This window comes from Lissotriton vulgaris, chromosome 7 (genome assembly GCF_964263255.1).
Source record: "Lissotriton vulgaris chromosome 7, aLisVul1.2, whole genome shotgun sequence".
NCBI lineage: Eukaryota > Metazoa > Chordata > Amphibia > Caudata > Salamandridae > Lissotriton > Lissotriton vulgaris.
The window spans coordinates 1,250,282,181-1,250,301,628 of NC_141695.1; the positions used below are offsets into that span (position 1 = coordinate 1,250,282,181).

The window sequence follows — 19,448 nt, forward strand, 5'->3', positions numbered from 1 at the left end:
ATAAGCAAGCGGTTCACGGTTCCATGGCGGTGTCCCAGGTGGCAGATTCCCAACCAAGCAAAGACAGAAACTTTCCTCAAATTCATGCATGACAGCAACCAAAAATCAGAGGGACCACACTGCATTTCCATCCACCAATGTCATCTTAGGAGCTTTTTCTGTTCCATGCAAAGAAACTGTGGACCATCATGGATGGAAACTAGAATCTGAGGTATAGGATTTATCCCCTTAGAGGAAGAAAGCTTCGGTGTAACAGTAACTTGGTCCCCCTCTTGGATAAAACAACATCCGACAAGATAAGAGACATCACGTCCTTGAGCTCTTTAATATCATGAACACCGTTTTTCAATCACCAACATTTGTCATCCATTCACTGTTAAGAAAGAATGGCCCTTATCCTCTGCATCCACAAGATGCTAAAAGTATTCCCTGTGGATTTTGTTGAGGTTGCGAAAATCATCAGCCTTCTTTAAAGCAACCCTCAAAGTTCCCCATCATCGGTGTCTAGTAGAAACCTCCCACTTGCAAATCAATATCATCAATCAAAAATATTTGAAATTCTGTTAATTCAGAAGTTGTAGTAAAGAAAGTGTGCTTCATTTCTTTAGCTGTAGACAGTAAATTTAAAGTGAGCACTTGAGTATTTGGTGAATGTTCACCCCCAATGTCATGGGATGCCCTTGATATGGAGGTAGTTTAGTAGTTAAGAATATATTAGTATTTTATATAGTGTGAACCAAACTAGAAAACAAGAGAGCACTGTAATTAGATGGGGGGGAGAGTTTGGAGACGACCTTCTAGATTGTGTAGATCAAGTGGGGATTACACAAATATATTGTACACATATTTCATTTTTTTATTTTATTTTCAGCACAAGGAGATCAAGCAATTAGCCCAGAATTGCAGGATGGTGGGCTGTCCTTCGAGGCCAAGATTAGAACCCAGGTCCCAAAGTTAGCAGCCCTAGCCAAGAGACAACATCACCTCAAGGGGTTTGTCACAAGGGATACAACCGGTCCCCAGATACACAGCACTTTCTGGTCAGTGGGCCACGTACAGTATTATTTTCACTTGTGAACAACTTTGGCCAGCAATTTCTTCATTGCATTGACTGTTAAGGTACATTAACATCTATACATCAAGTGACACCAGCAAGATGGTAAAATTCACGTTATAGTATTGATCACTTGTTAACCGCCGTGGCCAGTCAAGAGATGATCAGAGCCCAAGTAAGATTGTGAGAATCATTCAGATCCATGGAGATAACAGTAAACATGTTTATCAAAAGGTCGGAGAGGAGTTGGTCTAATGGCTAGGGCGGTCGACCTCAAATCTAGGGAAATGGGTTCGGGGTTCGAACCTTGGCAATGACACTGAACATCCTGTGAATCTAGGAAAATGACTTAACCCCTTGTATGCGCTGCGAATTTTCGCGCTGTGCGTCCGTTTTAAAGAGTGGGCGGGATCATGACGGCCCCCAGCCGTCATCAGCACACGCCCACTGTGATGCATGACGGCCCGGGCCGTCATCAGCATGGAAGGGGTTAATCTCCCCGTGCCTAACAAAAAAATGAATGTGTCCTCATGTAATGCATCTGGTGCTATGTAAAGTGCTCTGATACCCAATTCGGGTCAAGTTCGAGCTATAAGAAACTGTAAAATAAAAAAAAATGGAAGAAAGTACGTTTTCAGTTTTGTGCTGACATTTATCCTTGTCCTCCTCCTCCTCCGTGAGAGTTGCCTGGAGAGCTTTCCAGAGGGTAGACCTCTGTAGCGGCAGTACCCGTCCACCAAATTTCGGAATGTGCAATCTTTAGGTGGCTAAGAGATTGGATGCGTAAAAGTTTAAGGGTGGTTGCAATTGTATAATTTTTTCCTTATGTCAATAGTGCAATTGTCTCAAAATTACATGTAATACAAGAATTCGATGTGGCCGCCATGTGCATGAAAATCGTCCATAACTTATGCTATCACGTACAAAAGCCACACCAGTTTCTTTCATGAGCCATCTGCATGAAAAGTGTACAAAAGGAATTGTCTTGGGTATGAAAATCGTGATATATGCATGCCCAATGCACAGGCAGCCATTTGCATGACATTTTCTAGCAGAACCAATCTCCCGTGTGTGAAAATGATACAAAAAGCATAAGTTTAGGGAAAAGAAAAAATGCAAAACACAAGATCAAATTTATGCTTGTGCTAAAAAAACATTATCCCAGTTTAGCCCAGTTGGGGACGTCTTTAAATATGTTTTTTCCCATGTATGATGTCTCTTTCCCGAAAAAGCTCTTGGGTAATGCACAGTGCATTATTTATTGGCAGCCAGCTACTTGCTGCTTACGACCTCTAAAGACTTATTCGCAACTCTCGTCCATTAACCGATTGCGCCGCTGGTAATTTAGACCTAATTAAAAACTTTTAGATTGTGCTCTTAATACTAGTTGTGTCCTGATGTTTGTTAGTTATTAGTTTATAAACACGCTGCAGCTTCAAGCATTCTAAAAATATGGTTTAAAAGCACACACAATGACCTAGTCCATGGGGAAGATATTCTGACGTCACTTCCTGAGATGTAATTAGGGGACACGAGTTTGTAATATCCCTTCAATGTATGCTTGTCATTGTGTAAAAATGGCTCCACCGGTAATGCAGAGCGTCTTAAATTGAAATAGGTACCATCAGCAATCCTCGAATATGGCTTATAGACAGTGTGATTGGTGATCAAGCTCCCTGTTGAAGGTGGCCTTCTCGGCGTTGTTTGAAGTAAGAAAATGTAGGAGTAAACAAGTCACTTTTGTGGTAAGTACAAAGGTTTGGTCTCACAAAGCACTAAGGACCATATTATCAAGAAAGGGCGATACATTATCGCCGCTTTTATCAGCAGGAAACTGCCGCTAAAGCGGCGATAATGGGCTTGATAATATGCCCTTGTGAATTCCCATAGAAGCCCAGGTTAACACCAGAACCTAGGCTTCGATGGGAATTCACAAGGGCATGTTATCAAGCCCATTATCACCGCTTTAGCGGCAGTTTCCTGCCGATAAAAGCGGCGATAATGTATCGCCCTTTCTTGATAATATGGCCCTAACTTCTCCCTAATGAGCCTGCTTCTGGAACATGCAGCAGAAATGGTTGTATGATGTTACAACGCGATATTTTAGATCGCGGTACATCACAACGCATCTTTTACAACGCAAGTCGTTACCACAACTTGCACTGTAGGGTGCTGGACTTCGGAATAGTAAGATTTACTATTCCAACTCCAGCCTACGTACAGTAGGGAAGGTGTTGGAATAGTAAATCTACTATTCCTTAGTCTACAGCGCCCTCCAGCTCAAGTCGTGGTAACGACTTGCATTGTAAAAGACGCGTGGTAATGGCAGCGCAGTGTTTTGACCACTTTGTTATGGATGTTTCCCGCAGAAATATATCAGTGCTGGCTAATTGTTTCTTTTGCTCCACAAACTTAATTTGCTTGAAGTAGCTGCAACAGTAGAAATTATGCAGAAATAGAACTCTGATAAAAGGTTGCAAAGCCTAAAAACCGTTAAATAATGAACGAATAAAATCTGTTTATCTTAGAGAAAATTAGGCTCCTTTAAAGGGACCAGCAACAAAAGAAGGACGATAAAAATAGTTGCTAAAGAAAATGCCCCCCTATAGATAGGTTCTGTAGTTGAACTATAATTGCTAGAGAATTTACGTACTTCTAAGGGGCGGGCGGTAGTTCCATAAGTCTGATCCAAAAACTCCAGGAAGTGCTACCTGAATGCCTAATTTGTGCTGGTGCTTGTTTCTTGACACCGGCACATGTTTACGGCTGTCCACCATTTAAAAAAAGTGTGTCTATTTTTAAACATCAAAAGATGACAGTGCAAAATATCTAAACATGAATAATACCAGCACCTCCAGGCCGTTCTTAGAGATATGGATGGCAGGAATTGTCCATACTTTCACATGTGCAGTAATATGATGAGAAGGAGGGAGCATTTGTACTGGCACTTAGCAGTGAAAGTGAGCAGTGAAGGCTACAGTGGACTCCTGAGAAATATCTTGCGCCCAGCCATATTTCTGCACAAATTAAGCACTTTCGCCTTCTATGTCGGGTCAGGGGTGAGTCGTTGTGGATCCCAGCTGTGACTGCAGTGACTTTGACAGATACATTTGAGAGTGCAGTTAACAAGGGCTCACAGACTTGACAGCTTCAATGATGATCATGAGACCCAAGAAAACCAGTACAGATCACAAAGATGGAGATATTGTATTGGAAGTAAGACTTGCCTCAGCATCACACTTACAATCCTCTGTGCTACTTGGGACTACCTCTTCAACCAATAGGGGAGCTCTGCACACAGCTCAGTCCTGTAGTTTGGGCATCTTGATTCAAAAGCAGAGACCAACAATTGCAGATCAGTGGCTAACAAGAATAGGCATAGACACTAAAGAGTCCCCAAGCAAACAAACCTAATGGTAACCATGCTATCTGCTTATGCAGCAGCAGAACCACACTCAGGTTGCGCGCCAGGGTCTCAAGTGCTGCAGGAACTTCATTGACCGGTGGCAGCTCACACTGCCCCAACTCAATCTTCGTTCCTCTGATCCTGCCAGCTCTCATGATCACTCACTCTGTCTTGTCTGGGATGAGCTCCAGACAATTTGTCTCAATTCAGGAGGCCACTTTGTCCAGACAGTTTGTCAGATAATCGAAGTTCTGACTGAGGGCTGCCATGAAATGAGAAGCCTGCTTAGGACAGTGTTATTGGTGCACTGAGGGTAATGCAGAGCACACTTCTGGGAGACCCCGGCAGCTTCATATATACATTGAACTTGATAGGGCGAGGGAGCTGGTCTTCGTAGCACCCCATAAGGTGGGTAACCAAGGGAAACACAAGGCTACCTTTGGAGTACTGGAACTCCACCTCATTATCAAAAGAGAAAAGGTAAATATGACCTAAACTTCAGGTGAGTTCCTTCACTGTAATGCAGGGTATTACTTTCAAAGGCATCTACTTGAGCTGCAGGGAAAGGACATCTCATTTTAAAGAGCCCTCCAGCAAAAAGAAAAAAAACATGTCCTCTTACCCAGTGCTAAATTTGAGCCGGTGGTTTCTGTTGCTTGGCACCGGCACTTAATTGTCAACACCGGCACCGCTGTTAGCTGTTTGTGTAGTTTGGAGATAAGTAGGGTAAGAGTTGCTTAATAATTGAAAACAACTAGTGCATGTAGCCCATACCATTCTTTGAGCTTTCGCGGCCTCTAACAGTCTGAATTGCCTCAGATGTAGCAGTGTGATGGTTAGTAGTTGTGTAGGTACCGTCATTGGCAGCATTGGCAGGTGGTATGGGTGTTAAAGCTGCAGCAGCCTCCTCACAAGGGCCCTGGCACTTATGTTTTTTACAAATTAAGCACTCCTCTAACCTGATGTTGCATCATCAACACAACAATCATCAACATTAAAGGGAGATCCGGTGTCTGGCATTTTCACCATCTGCCCTGGCAAACGTCAGTAAATTTAGCACATGTTCCGGTTTTCAGAAAGAGTTGACTAAATACATATGGACAGGTAAAAAGGTTTCATATGTTCCAGTGCAGAATGAGTGAAAGATTCCACGTAGCTCCGCTTAGTGCATCTTGTCTGTGTTTTCCGTGTGCGTGGGGGGTCATTTGAGTCGTATTGTGCCCCTCGTTCGATGCAAAATTGTAGACCTACTTCTATGTTTGTGGAATTTCCTGGCTTTTGGATTTTAGGATCTGGTCACCCTGCAAGAATAGGGGTTACTCAATGCCCTTTTGGCTAAAGTTTGGTGGGGTTGTAAAACCTAATACAAAAAAAGCGCTTTAGTTCTAGAACTCCATTGCGTGGACCCTGTGTTCCAAATAAACAGCTTACCAGTGTGTTAGCTCTACACCTCTAAGTATCGAAAAAACTCCCAATCCTAAAACATTGACTGGCTAGAACCGTTCTCACTACTAACTGTTGGAATACAAAACTACTTTGTGCAACTTTGGTACACGGATGGGACAGAAACGTCTAGCCATTGTGGTAAGAGTTCCCTATTAGAATCCAGGGACTTTATGCTGAACCCCAACAAGAAACGATCTGTGCCTCACGGTTGGGTTATGCTCCTGCTCCCCTTGCCAGGCGTGTTACCAGCAACCTGGGGCACATTGAGCAACAGAGCCGGGAAGGCGCTGCCTGGAACCTGCTTGGAGATACCGGTTTCTCAAGAGGTGCATTGGAGATGACTCTGCGTGAGGAACACGATGCTCAGAGGGGGCGTGAAGGAGCGTAGGCAGGACGAGACAAAGAAGTCAACCGCAGCAACCAGGAAGGACCTAGACTGCTCTGTGAGGGTGATAACTGTGGATTGCAAAGTGTCCCTGTAGCACAAACCAAATTATGTGCACCTGCAATCAGAGGGTACTGGCAAAGTATCAAGGCACTAGAAAATGCCAGTTCACAAACCTCAATCCCCCCGAAGGAAGAATCAGAGAACTGGAGTAAATCCAGCGTCCCCGAAGAAGCCTGCCACAAGACTCGAGCATTTACGAATACAACCAGGGATGGGCACCTTCGTTCATCTGGTGGGTTCTGTGAGTAGGTCTGAGGAAAAATCCAAGAAGTAAGATCCGCTGAGGTGCGAGCACCGCAACTTCAAGAAGATGGCCTCCTGGACTGCTGCTCGTTCTCTCTCTACTTAGCAGATTCACCACTACACAGACTCCACTTGCACACAAGTTGGCTAGGTATCCTCCTCACTGGAGAAGTGTGGCTCATTGATTAGAAGCGGCAGACCCTGAAGCAGAGGTCTGACCCGGGACCAGGGTTCAATTCCCGACGCGGCAGGGTCTTGGGCTCAATGTCCACGGACTCGATAATTCTCGCCTCGGTGCCCACTCTAATCATGGGTCCCACTCTGCAACTCTGGGCAATGGCTTGCTTATTCTCCACAACGGCCCGAGAGCACTGGGATGCCTGGCTTCACCTTGGGGGTGCCCAGTAGGGGGCATCTCACTGGGAAAGCCAGGAAGGGTTCCACAGCGGTATACAGAGCCAAGATGCCTGTCAGGTGATAGTGCGCTTTACAAGTATACACACATTTACTCCTTGAGCACTGTGGTGCATATCAAAGGGAGCAGCACCGCCCTGCTGACCACCAAGTAACACAGGCGCTCTGTGCTCTGGGGGATCGAATGGATAACCGGGTTCTATCCCTACCAGGAGAACACCAAAGGGGGTCCAAAGCCCGCATCTGCATGGAGGGACCAACTGTAAGCGCTGGACTTAACAAGGCGGCCATCCCACACATTCTCAGATTTCTTAACATTAACTCCCTCTAAGACAAGTTACAAGAGTTTGGTCAACATTGGAGCAAAATGGGTATCTTAAGAAGGTTGTCCCAGTAGGAACAGCCTAGGCTATGTCCCAGTAAATGTTGAACGCTTTTCTTATTATGTTGTGTGTGATTTATTAAATTATTATTTTTCAAAGTCTAAACACTGGCTAGAAATGTAATTATTAACTATGTTTTTGGGTTTCTGGAGCCCTGAGGCTCTAATGTCACACCACCTGCGTGAGAAAGCCTTAGAATGCGCCACTTCAATAACCTGAGGGTCCAGGGTTAAAGGTGAGTATTTGGGGCTTAGTTGTGGGCTCAATAGTAAGATTAACCCTGGAACACCATTAGTAAAAGACTGTGATTGTCATAATCTGAGCCCAGTAACACCTGCATGACCTGGGACTCATGAAACAGTTTCCACAGGGAGTTTATTCGATATATCTACTAACACTGCTGCACTAATGGTTTCTGAACAATGTCATTGCCAGCATCATGTCATCAGGTGGAGACCATCATGCCATCAAGAGGTGAGCATGATGCCATCAGACAGAGAGCATTGTGCTATCAGGCAGAGAGCATCATACCATCAGGCAGAGAGCATTTTGCTATTGGTTGGAGAGCATGGTGCCATCAGGTGGAGAGAATGGTGCCATTAGGTGGAGAGCATGGTGCCATCAGGTGGAGAGCATGGTGCCATCGGGGGGTGAGCATTGTGCCATCAGGGGGAGAGCATTGTGCCATCAGGGGGACAGCATCGTGCCATCAGGGGGAGAGCATTGTGCCATTAGGGGGTGAGCATGGTGCCATCAGGGGGAGAGCATTGTGCTATCAGGGGAAGAGCATTGTGCTATCAGTTGGAGAGCATGGTGCCATCAGGTGGAGAGCATCGTGCCATCAGGGGGTGAGCATAGTGCCATCAGGTGGAGAGCATCGTGCCATCAGGGGGTGAGCATTGTGCCATCAGGGGGAGAGCATTGTGCCATCAGGGGGAGAGCATTGTGCCATCAGGGGGACAGCAACGTGCCATCAGGGGGAGAGCATTGTGCCATTAGGGGGTGAGCGTCATGCCATCAGGTGGAGACTTTTGACTGGGTAGGAGTATTCTGCTTAATTCAGAAACTCTGTCCATCACCACCCCCTTTTCTGAATCGTTTTGTCCACCACAAGCGTGGAAGGGTATGCTCAGATGTGAGTCCCTTGCTCACTGCACCATCAGGATTCAAGCAAGCTGGGCCGATGACGGCTGTAATGCCAGAAACGGGTCCCCGGAAGCTTGTTTCCTTCCCAATAAAAGAATTGGCTTGGTAGTTTGGTCTGCCCTGTTCCCATGATGCACTGGGCCAGGTACAGACTAATTTGCATGTAGCCAGGTTCTGAGCTGGGATGGTGCAGTGAGCTAAAACACGGTGATGGATCAAGCCCTGATCTTTTGACTGGGTAGGAGTATTCTGCTTAATTCAGAAACTCTGTCCATCACCACCCCCTTTTTTGAATCAGGTGGAGAGCATCATGCCATCAGGGGAGAGCATCGTGCCATCAGGGGAGAGCATCATGCCATCAGGTGAAGAGAATTGTGCCATCAGGTGGAGAGTATCGTGCCATCAGGTGGAGAGCATTGTGCCATTAGGTGGAGATCATCATGCCATCAGGTGGAGAGCATTGTGCTATCAGTTGGAGAGCATCATGCCATCAGGCGGAGAGCATTGTGCTATCAGTTGGAGAGCATGGTGCCATCAGGTGGAGAGCATTGTGCCATCAGGGGGAGAGAAGTGTGCCATAAGCTGAAGAGCATTGTGCCATTGGGTGGAGAGCATCATGCCATCTGAGGGAGAGCATCATGCCATCAGGCAGAGAGCATCGTGCCATCAGGCAGAGAGAATCGTGCCATCAGGCAGAGAGCATCGTGCTATCAGACAGAGAGCTTTGTGCCATCAGACAGAGAGCATCGTGCCATCAGGGGGAGAGCATTGTGCCATCAGACGGAGAGAATCATGCCATCAGGCGAAGAGCATCGGGCCATCAGGCGAAGAGCATTGTGCCATTAGGGGGAGAACATTGTGCTATCAGACGGAAAGAATTGTGCCATCAGGCAAAATGCATTGTGCCATCAGGGGGAGAGCATCGTGGTATCAGACGGAGAGAATCGTGCCAACAGGCAGGGAGCTCCGATTCTGTTGTCTGACAGGAAGAAGGCATTCAGAGCAAATACCTATATTTTTATTTATGTGGCTAATTAGCTACAATGAAGGTAATGAATATTTATAAGAATAATAACACGCAGGCGAAGAGCATTGTGCTATCAGTTGGAGAGCATGGTGCCATCAGGTGTAGAGCATTGTGCCATCAGGCGAAGAGCGTCGTGATATCAGTTGGAGAGCATCATGCCATCAGGTGAAGAGCATTGTGCCATCAGGGGGAGAGCATCATGCCATCAGTTGGAGACCATCGTGCCATTAGTTGGAGAACATCGTGCCATTAGGTGGAGAGCATCGTGCCATCAGGGGGAGAGCATTGTGCCATCAAGGGAGAGCATCGTGCCATCAGGGGGAGAGCATTGTGCCATCAGGTGGAGAGCATTGTTGCCTTAGGGGGAGAGCATTGTGCCATCAGGTGAAGAGCATCGTGCTATCAGATGGAGAGAATCGTGCCATCAGGCGAAGAGCATCGTGCCATCAGGTGGAGAGCATTGTGCCATTAGGTGGAGAGCATTGTGCCATTAGGTGGAGAGCATTGTGCCATTAGGTGGACAGCATCGTGCCATCAGGGGAGAGCATTGTGCCATCAGGGGGAGAGCATCTGCCATCAGGTGGAGAGCATCGTTGCCTTAGGGGGAGAGCATCGTGCCATCAGGTGAAGAGCATCATGCTATCAGACGGAGAGAATCGTGCCATCAGGCGAAGAGCATCGTGCCATCAAGGGGAGAACATCAGGAAGAAGGCATTCAGAGCAAATACCTATATTTTTATTTATGTGGCTAACTAGCTGCAATGAAGGTAAGGAATATTTGTAAGAATAATAACACTCCCACTCAAAACAAGAATTTCCGTTTTTTTTTCTGTAAAACGATTTTCTTCCTCACCGCTTAATGTAAGGAATAAAACAGAATGCTATTTGGAGCCCTGCGTGAATAAAGTGTCAGCCTCCTTGCCATCCAGATCTACTCCCATTCATAGCTCACCTGAACCTTCGGAAAAAAGAGGTGTGGTTTGCAAAATGGCTGATGTATGGGGCCCCAATTGCTCCAGCAACCCACTTTATCCCACTGGAATCCTGTTCCACTTAAAATCTTTAAATACATCATATACACATATTTTAAGAAACAACTATGGAGTTAACTGGGCCAAAAACACCATTATGGCCTCACAACACCGAAAGTGAGAGGTAGCCTAACGTCTGTCTTCATCGTAATTCAATTCATTGATAAGAAACATAATAACATCTTGAGCAGGGTGATTGAATGACTCATGATATAGTGCCATGTGGTGCCTTCGGCACAAACTTTAGACGCTAGAGTTTCTTCATCAGTAAATTGAGTCATCCCTAATTGAAGGAATAAACCACAATCAAATTCAAATTCAAATTCAAAAAAGCTTTATTCGAAGTGTAAGAACAATTCATAAAAGCATATGCAACAATCACAATCATTAAAATTCATCATGAGTACAATTATGAATTAAAAACAGAAAACCGGTAATAAAATTCAGTCTAACTGATTTCTAAAAACTGGCCAAAAGGTTTCAGTAGAAGCATGTGAGTTAAAAATAATGGTTAAAAAAATTAATTCATCAAGGAAGCAGCGGTTATTCAATTATAATGGTCCGTCTTAATCTCAATATTGCTCTCGGATACATGGTTATGGTGTTAATGGTATAATAGTCTTCCAATGTCCTGAGTTTGTTGTATGCCTCTCTTGACTTTCTTACTCCTCAGGATAACAAAAGATGTCTTAATATTTGTCGCCTTGGGTGTGAGTAGAAAGCTGGATGGCAAAACATCGTGAGTGCTCCTCCAATGCTTCAGGGCAATATGTATATATATATATATATATATATATATATATATGTATATATATATATATTTATTTATTTATTTATTTATATATGTATGTATGTGTGTGTATGTTACTCATGGGCACAACCGCCTTTAAACAAAATCCATGACATTTATTTTCCTTTTTTTTTTTAATTTCCTGGAAACATATTTGTAACAGGAGTCTGTCTGCCTTCTACCCAATTCCAGGGTTGCTTTGATGTCTGGTGTTATAAGCACGGTTAGTACATGTTTTCTACGTCTATTGTGGGTAGATTTTGTTTAAAGGTGGTTGTTGATTAACGTTTTAGTTTTCAATATTTTTGCTCCAATATTCTTGGAGCATAATACTTAAAACTCAATAAATATTTTTTTACAATTGCCTTGTTCAGAGGTGAGGGAACCTGGGTGCTTCTGAAGGCAGAACCTTAGCTGTCTCTGCCATTAGAAGCCTTTGACCTGTGATCCACCAGAGGACCACCTTTAATTTTTTCCTCTTGTGCAGGAAAACAAACAAGACCAGGACATGTGGCAAAAAATACTGCCTCCACTTCCGGGTCATAGATTTTCAGCTTTTTTCAAACGAACTCCTACTGTGATAGTTTGTTTTAGAAAAACAAAAAAGCCAGGCCGGATGCGACTGGACTAATAGTGCAGGCAGCAGTGGTTCGGATGAAGCCGTGAAGGGGGTGGGGGCTAGACTGTGTCTTAATTACAGTTGTGTAACACTAAGTAAATTTGCTCAAAGGTTTCCTAAAAAACAGTTGTGTGTAGCAATTTATTTATATTTACAGATGTATGCAGGACATGGTCAATCAAGGAGAGTGGAAGAGAAATTTGTTATTGAGGATCCCCAGCTGGGTTTCTTGTAGCACCCTCAACAGTAATGTTCAGCCAGTGGTGTTTTAGCCTCGCCACTAGCCCTAAATATTTTTAATCAATTCAAGAAGTGTGTTTGGGATAGTAGGTCATTTTAACAATGTTTTTAGCAAGGATCCCGTAAATGTCTTCGATACGAGAGACATCTCCTCCTGGTGGAGGATATGACCCAATGATGTCACTCTCAGTCATAAGGACATCGGTAAAAAACATACCACTGACTGAACATTACTGTTGAGGGTCCTATAAGAAACCCAGTTGGAGATCCCTCAATATCAAATTTCCCTTCCACTCTCCTCGATTGTGTGTTATATTACAAGCGAAGCCGAGGGGAACACCTCCAAGCTTCTCTCGTCCACCCTTGGATTATTGCATACCATGCATGGTCACCAAAGATATAGATGCGATTACCAGGTAACAATAAATGAGCCTGGTAGATCTTTAAGAGACGGCGGAAGGAGAGAAGAGTGGGTGCATTTAAATACCGAGCCAGTAGCGTTGCATGGCTGCCTTAGGCCCTGGTGCAAGCAAGGAAAGTGTCCACTTTGACTGCTCTTGGGGTAATAATAGACAGTAACTAATGTTCTAGGACCCGGCACCACTGCACCTGCTGCACCAATGGTAGATAGCCGAATATAGAAGATCTGTTGAGTCAGTTCATGGCCCTGCCTACTGCTGCATAATAAAGATGATAGCCCTAACCCTGACTTGGTGTTCTCTGTCAACAACGCTTAGGGGCATAGCTTCCATTGGTGCAGCAGGTGCAGTGGCACCGGGGCCCAGAGGCTTGAGGGGCCCCCTCAACCCTGATTATTGCAGTATTTTAAAATTCAAACTATATCTAGAGAGCGCATCCCCTCCCTTGCACTAGGGCCATGACACACTGGCTGCGCTACGGACATAGCTATGACTGTCTGAAAGTGCTAGCAGTCACAAGAATTATAAAATGCCTGTATCACATCTACCGAGGTCACCCCCGCAGCATCTGACGAGTTCTGCAATTTTAAGGCGTGGCCAGCCTCTCTGGAGGCTGTGGCGTGGTGTGTATGCTACATCGAAAACAAACAGAAATAATCACAATCTGTGGGTTTGTTGGCGTAACTCCTGTGTTGTATTTAATCACTTCCCCTTTTGTGAAATTCAGTGCGAAGGCCTGCTCGATCCCGACGCTTGCTTCGGTTTCTCACATGTTGCACATTTTTAGCTGATTCACGCACGTTGTGAAACTTTGTAACGGACTCTTGTACATTCAGGGCTTATTTACAAGCCCCTTGCGCCACCCATACGTCACTTTTCCCATGTTAAAAATGACACAAAAGTAGCCCAAGAGGCTTGTAAATAAGCCCCTTGGAGACGTAGAGTCCCCCGGCGAGGCTTGAGTGGCTCTGCGTCTCCACAAACCCACTGCAGTTGGAAGAGAGCCTTCATCTGCTTCTCGAAGCTTCTCTGGGAAGGCCCCATGAGCAAAACTCAACTACGAGTCTTTTAACGGAGAAGATACGGGCTCAGGTTGCCCTGAGAGGGGCTAATAACCAGGGTTGTATTGGGATTGAAAATCGGCCCAGGCACGCAACAAAAAAAAATCGGCCCCTACATTTGCATAATCACTCCTCAGCCAAATCACTGCTTTGGCGTAATCTTATAAAAAAACTTTTTTGGGGGTGGGGCAGTTAAAAAAAAATGCACGTGTTACTTTACAATGGAGAAACAAGTGAGGCCACTTTTACTCAGGCCCCCTACCCCCGCTCAGTATTTGCACACATTAATGGGCCGGCCAACGAGACAAAGGAAGTGACACCTCTGCCTGTTGCAAAACGGAGGTAACGAGCGCCCATCTGCCTCTAGAAAGGCCACTCAGACACCCACTGGGCCGCTGGCTGATCAAACAATAGAGACAGCGCCCAAATGGCCCACCAGACTGCTAAAAAAAGCAGCTCACAGCTGGAACTGGACACCGGCCCCTCTGGCATTGCCCGAATGCCCGCGTTACCAATCCGGCACTGCTAATAACCTACCTGGCGTCAGAACCCTGGCCCCCAAACCACCCACCCCACCCCTGGCCCCTAATTCACCCAGCTCACCCCCGGCCTGCACAGACTCACCGGTTCCATCGGGCGTAGAGCGGACGTAGGTGGGCAGCATTTTCAGGGTGGAGCCGGCCGCCCCCTCCTTCCTCAGGCCTCGGTCCATGTTTTCTAGCATGATGTCACGGACCCTGGTCAGCGCCTCCAGGGACAGGTGGAGGGGCTGCAGGAGGCGCTGGACCTGTGGAGAGGGAAGACCTAAGGTTAGCAACACGCAAGTAAGGTTGAGATGTCCTGTGGGGCAGAAGTTATCAGATATATAATGCATGGACACCAGCAATCACTTTATAGAAGCCTTTCTCTAACTTTCTTTTAATAATGTGTTTGTAAAATTGCTACTCTACTGTAATATGTTATTACCAGTGAGCTGTGACTTCACAATGCCTGCTGCCAGTAGAGTGTCTGCAAGGCCCCACTGTAAAGAGTAGAAATGAACGCAAAATTCAGCCTAATGTTTGGGAGCCTGTCACCTGCTAAAGCCCTGGAGTCCTGGATAGCGGGTTTGCTTCCCATATAACTGTTCCATCCTGTACCCTATCCTTAACGTCAGTATCAGCCACTGCAATAGAAGACATTCCTTTTACAATGTTCCTTATAAGGGGCTGATTGCATGTGCCCCAGAGAAACGGGCAGTTATTATCACACCTGATAAAAGAAGATACCCCAGTATTTATCAGGGACGATAATTTCTCCTTAAAAATATTGTAAAGGTTTTAATTAACCACACACAATAAAAATTTACTTACTTACTTACTCCCTTAAAAATAGGGAATAACGGGGATTTTGGTTCTTTCCACACTAAAATCTGCATGTCTTGGTATTTAATGGACCTTTTTCATCCGTTAGATTCTGCTAGGTTTGACCTGCTGATATATACCTGGGGAAAACTCCGGGTTTGTGGAATTCTTGGCACAGATGCGTTAAACTTGTCTCCTTTTCGCAATTGCTAAACAAACAAGGGTTCCATGTGATAGGACATTTGATCTTTTACAGATTTCAACAGAAATCAATAGATGAGAATTTCGAAAATTTCAAAACACAATAAATGAAGTAGAGAGGCATATAAACAAGCATTTCAAATTTTTACTGCTATACAAAAGGGCTCGCGAGAGTTTCACAGTGAAAAATGTCAAACAAATAACGCAGTGTGTTCACAAATGCATATCTAGCATATGCCCCAGTTTCTAGGTATTGTAAGGGACACAACAGAACACAACATTATTTGTATAATGCATTAAAAAAGTGTTTTACTTAACACTGTTAGGCATTTTATACAGTAGACTGGGACGATATGTGCCTTGACAATTTTTATCTTCGATCATGAATCGACGCGCGTTTCGGCACTCGCGCCTTTTTCAGGAAATCCACTAGGCAGAAGAGAGTTTTAAGACACCTGCAAATATATTTGTGAAGGATATATAATGCCCCACATAAATATAATACACATTGGAGTTAGAATTTCTACAATGTGTGTGTCTATTTACTGACCTCATTTAGAAAGAACGCCCAATGTCCTATAGATGACGTGAGAGACAGCTCAAAAGTAGCAGAAAAAGGCCCAGGTATCATAAGGTGATGGTGCACGAAAAACAATAATACAATGTGCCAGAAAATAAAATAAAATAGAAACCCAGTGCAACAGCTGTGGTGCTTGCATTGGGGGTTTTTGACTTTAAAGATGTAGTTTGAAACACGTGATTATAAGAAGTCAAATAAAGCAAATTACAGATACGAAGAATGAACTTGTACCTGTCTTTGGCCTCCTAAGAAAATCCTTTCTCTGTAGATTGGCCAGTAAATGTCCTGATGAAAAGTTGAAGATCCAACAGTAGTAGGAAAAAACTAAACGGCATGAATCAATATCTTCTGCTCATTAAGGATGTACATCCTTGAACAACTGACAAGCTCAGGGATAAATACATGGAAAATAAAATGCAGGGCCTAAATCTGTAATTGCTCATGGGGACTGGACAGACCTCATCACTAGAGTGACCCTATGAGTGAGATATAGCGTCATACACAGTTACCTGGAGCCACTTTGTGAAAAGAACGCGGGCAGCGTACCGGTGTGGTAGAGGTGGAATAGTCAATAAAACAACAGCTGCTAGCTACCTCCCTAGTGATAAGGTCTGTCCAATCATCATTGAGTTCGCCAAAGCCAGTTGTTCGAGATGTACATCCTTAATGAGAAGAAGATATTGACTCATCGCGTTGAATTTTTTCCTACAACAAACAAGTTGCTCGCAGTCAAAATCTTTTTAAGTGCATGCGCATTGACAGGTGTTAATGTAAGTCAGTCGCGGAAGCCCACTGTAAACTGAGATAAGATTTCTGTTTTATAACTGTTGAAGATAAGTATGTTTTATTTTTCACATGAATTATGAGGCCCAAAGAGATCACCCTATTGACTTACGGTTGTACTCTACATTAGTCATCAGGATAAAATCAAATAAAAATCAGGCGGACGAGAAAAAACCTTATCTTTGCATAGTCGCTGTCTGAATTCCACTGTGCTACCTTGGAGCCCAGATCCAAGCACTACATTTCAAGGGAGCTCAGACATATTTTGTTTGTGCTCCTTCATTTCTCTACGGCCTTTATCAGTGAGGTTCGTGATTCCAGACCTTCCTTGTGGTTTCCGGAGAGACCACAGAAGTTGTGTCAGGGCTGCATGTATTTGAGAAAGACATCTGTGTTGTCCAAGGGGCAACATTTTCTACTCACCACCAGGTGTCTAGGATAGACCATAGAGCACTGCTCTGCCTGGCGCGTGGTAGACTTGATGGTAAGATAAGAACCCTGCACCTCACCAATACCTGCTTCAGGTGGTCCTTCCATGAACTGTTGAAGAAGGCAGTCTAATCCTAGTAGGCCATGCAGAGCTGATAGATGCCTTTGGGTGGTGAATGCAAACATCTCCTTGAGATCAGCTGACATTGGAATCTGAAAGAAGCTCTGGTAAGATCAGAAGTACCACGTTATTTAGTGCCACCCAATCTGCCCACCAGCTAAACATTGCAGGGACGGAATGGGCATTTATCTTTATGATGATATTCCACGCAACAGAAAAGGTGAGTCGACCCCCGCAAAGGCACCAAAAGGCTGAAACAAAGAAAGACAATGCAAAAGAAACCCAATTGCTTGTGTTATTTTATTAGGGTCTGTCTTTTAGGGTTTTATAAATCTTCCATATCACATTCCCTGGTTCCTTCTTCCTGGTGGTCCAGGGGTCCCTATCAAGATACTGATCTTTAGCTGGTCCCTGAGCTATAGAGGGAGGCAAGGGGGAAAGATGCTTAGGTTAAAGAAATGTTGGAAATGTTGGGAGCAAACTGCCCTGGCCTGCCTGCTAGGTGTGAACTTTCCTCAAAGAGTAGGGACTTTCATGAGGAAGAATTAAACATGAGATAATGAAGATTACCAGAAATTAACTGAACCATTCTGTGACACATTCTACAGCCAAGAAATCTACTTGGTCGGGAAGCCTGTATACAGGGATTTTGCACTGGACCCTGCAGGAGTTAGCCGCACCCGCTAAAGCTTTGTGTTTAACTCCATGCGCGCTAGCGGAATTCCGCTCCTGCGCTGATTTTTTCTAAATCGCACTTTGCGTGACGAGCTGGGCTCGTCATCAGCGTGCGAGGAGGCTACGCCATGACGAGCCCAGCTCGTCATCAGCGTCGAAGGGGTTAAGGTTAGCGGAGGCATCATATTTTTTGGTTGAAGCTTTGAAAAAAGGAGTTTTTTTTTCTACAGCCTTTGGTTGATGCTCAAAGGATATAATGATGTTGTGTGCTTCTAAGCATTTGTCTTGCTGCACAACTTCCCTGGCTAATTAAAAGGGCTGGTGCCTATTGCCAAAGCAAATTATGACACTGCAGCTAATAAACATTGTGGGCCTGATGTGCAACACCTCAAGTCACAAAGCATTCAACTGGCTTGTGATTCTGAGTTTTTGTTGTTGCCCTGTGATGGATGTACTGATGTGTAGTAGTACAAAACTGACTGTTGATAAGATTCTCAGAATCCAGCCTCATAACAGTCTTCCAAAAGCCGTGAAAGCAGCAATAGAGACCTGTGACAGACAGCAGACCTCCATCCTTGCATCCCGAATTGTAAAATGTATTTCTTTTTATTGCAGCCTCTGCCTATTCAGGGGCTCAAAGATAAAAAATGGCACAATGAAAATTAGGGGAGGCATGAGGAATGCAGCAGTCCTCTGCACCATGGTCCTCTGGACACAATGCTGACATCCTACACTCATGCAATGGGCGCGGTTCCTCAGGGGCAGGTTTCATTTTTGCAAAATGATACCTTTCCCTTTGAGTGTTAGCATACAATCAATGGTTTTTGAGAATTGTCAGAGAGATGCAGACCTGGCGTGAGACCATCACCTTGTCATGGCCAGGCTAAAGCTGAAGAAAGCATGTATGTAACTGACACCCAACGCCAGCGATATACCATCACCCTCCTCAAAGATGCACAGAAACGAGTGAATACTCAGTCACCCTCAGTAACACATTTCAAGTCATGACAGAGACTCAGTACAAAGCCATTGGGACAAGATCAAAGAAACAGTGACATCAACCTGCCAGGAGATATTGGGTCCCAAGACACAGCAGCGTAAAGAATGGATTTCCACTGAGAATCCGCAAAATTCAAGTGAGAAAGGAAAAGAAAGCTGCAGTCATCACTAGCTGAACAAGAGCAGAAAAAGTGAAACCCCAAGGCAAATACACCAGAACAGGCAAGCTTAAGAGCAGTCTGAAGAAGATTAATCAGTGGTGAAGGGTGTGGCTAGGTCAGCAATCATAGCGTTCGCTCTCTGAAGAGCTCCGCTTCCCCAGCAAATGATCTGCCTTGCTACCACCAGTCCCCGGGGCCATCCAACCTGGGCTGAGCCCCCTTGGTGGTAGTGGTCCACTTAGTGATAGTGGTCCGAAGCGCCATCACCCACATACTTTATTTGGGGGATACAGCCCTCGGAGAAGCAGATCAGCTGCAGACTCCGAGGTGGCTCTTTGCAGAGAGCTCAGCGGCCGCTGCAGTGACTGTACCAGCGAGAGAGGACCTAAAGGGGCTCCGATCAGTGGCATGGGAGGAGCCCCCTCCATT

The 19,448-nt window shown here is 45.0% G+C and overlaps 1 protein-coding gene across 1 annotated transcript in view; it reads right to left on the minus strand.

The window, feature by feature from the left end:
- Positions 1 to 19,448, minus strand: part of HK3 (hexokinase 3) — a 330,397-nt gene that overhangs the window by 205,016 nt on the left and 105,933 nt on the right. Inside the window, exon 3 of the mRNA XM_086931767.1 lies at positions 14,352 to 14,514. Coding sequence (XP_086787893.1) covers positions 14,352 to 14,514 — 163 coding nt within the window. The remainder of the gene's footprint in view (positions 1 to 14,351; positions 14,515 to 19,448) is intronic.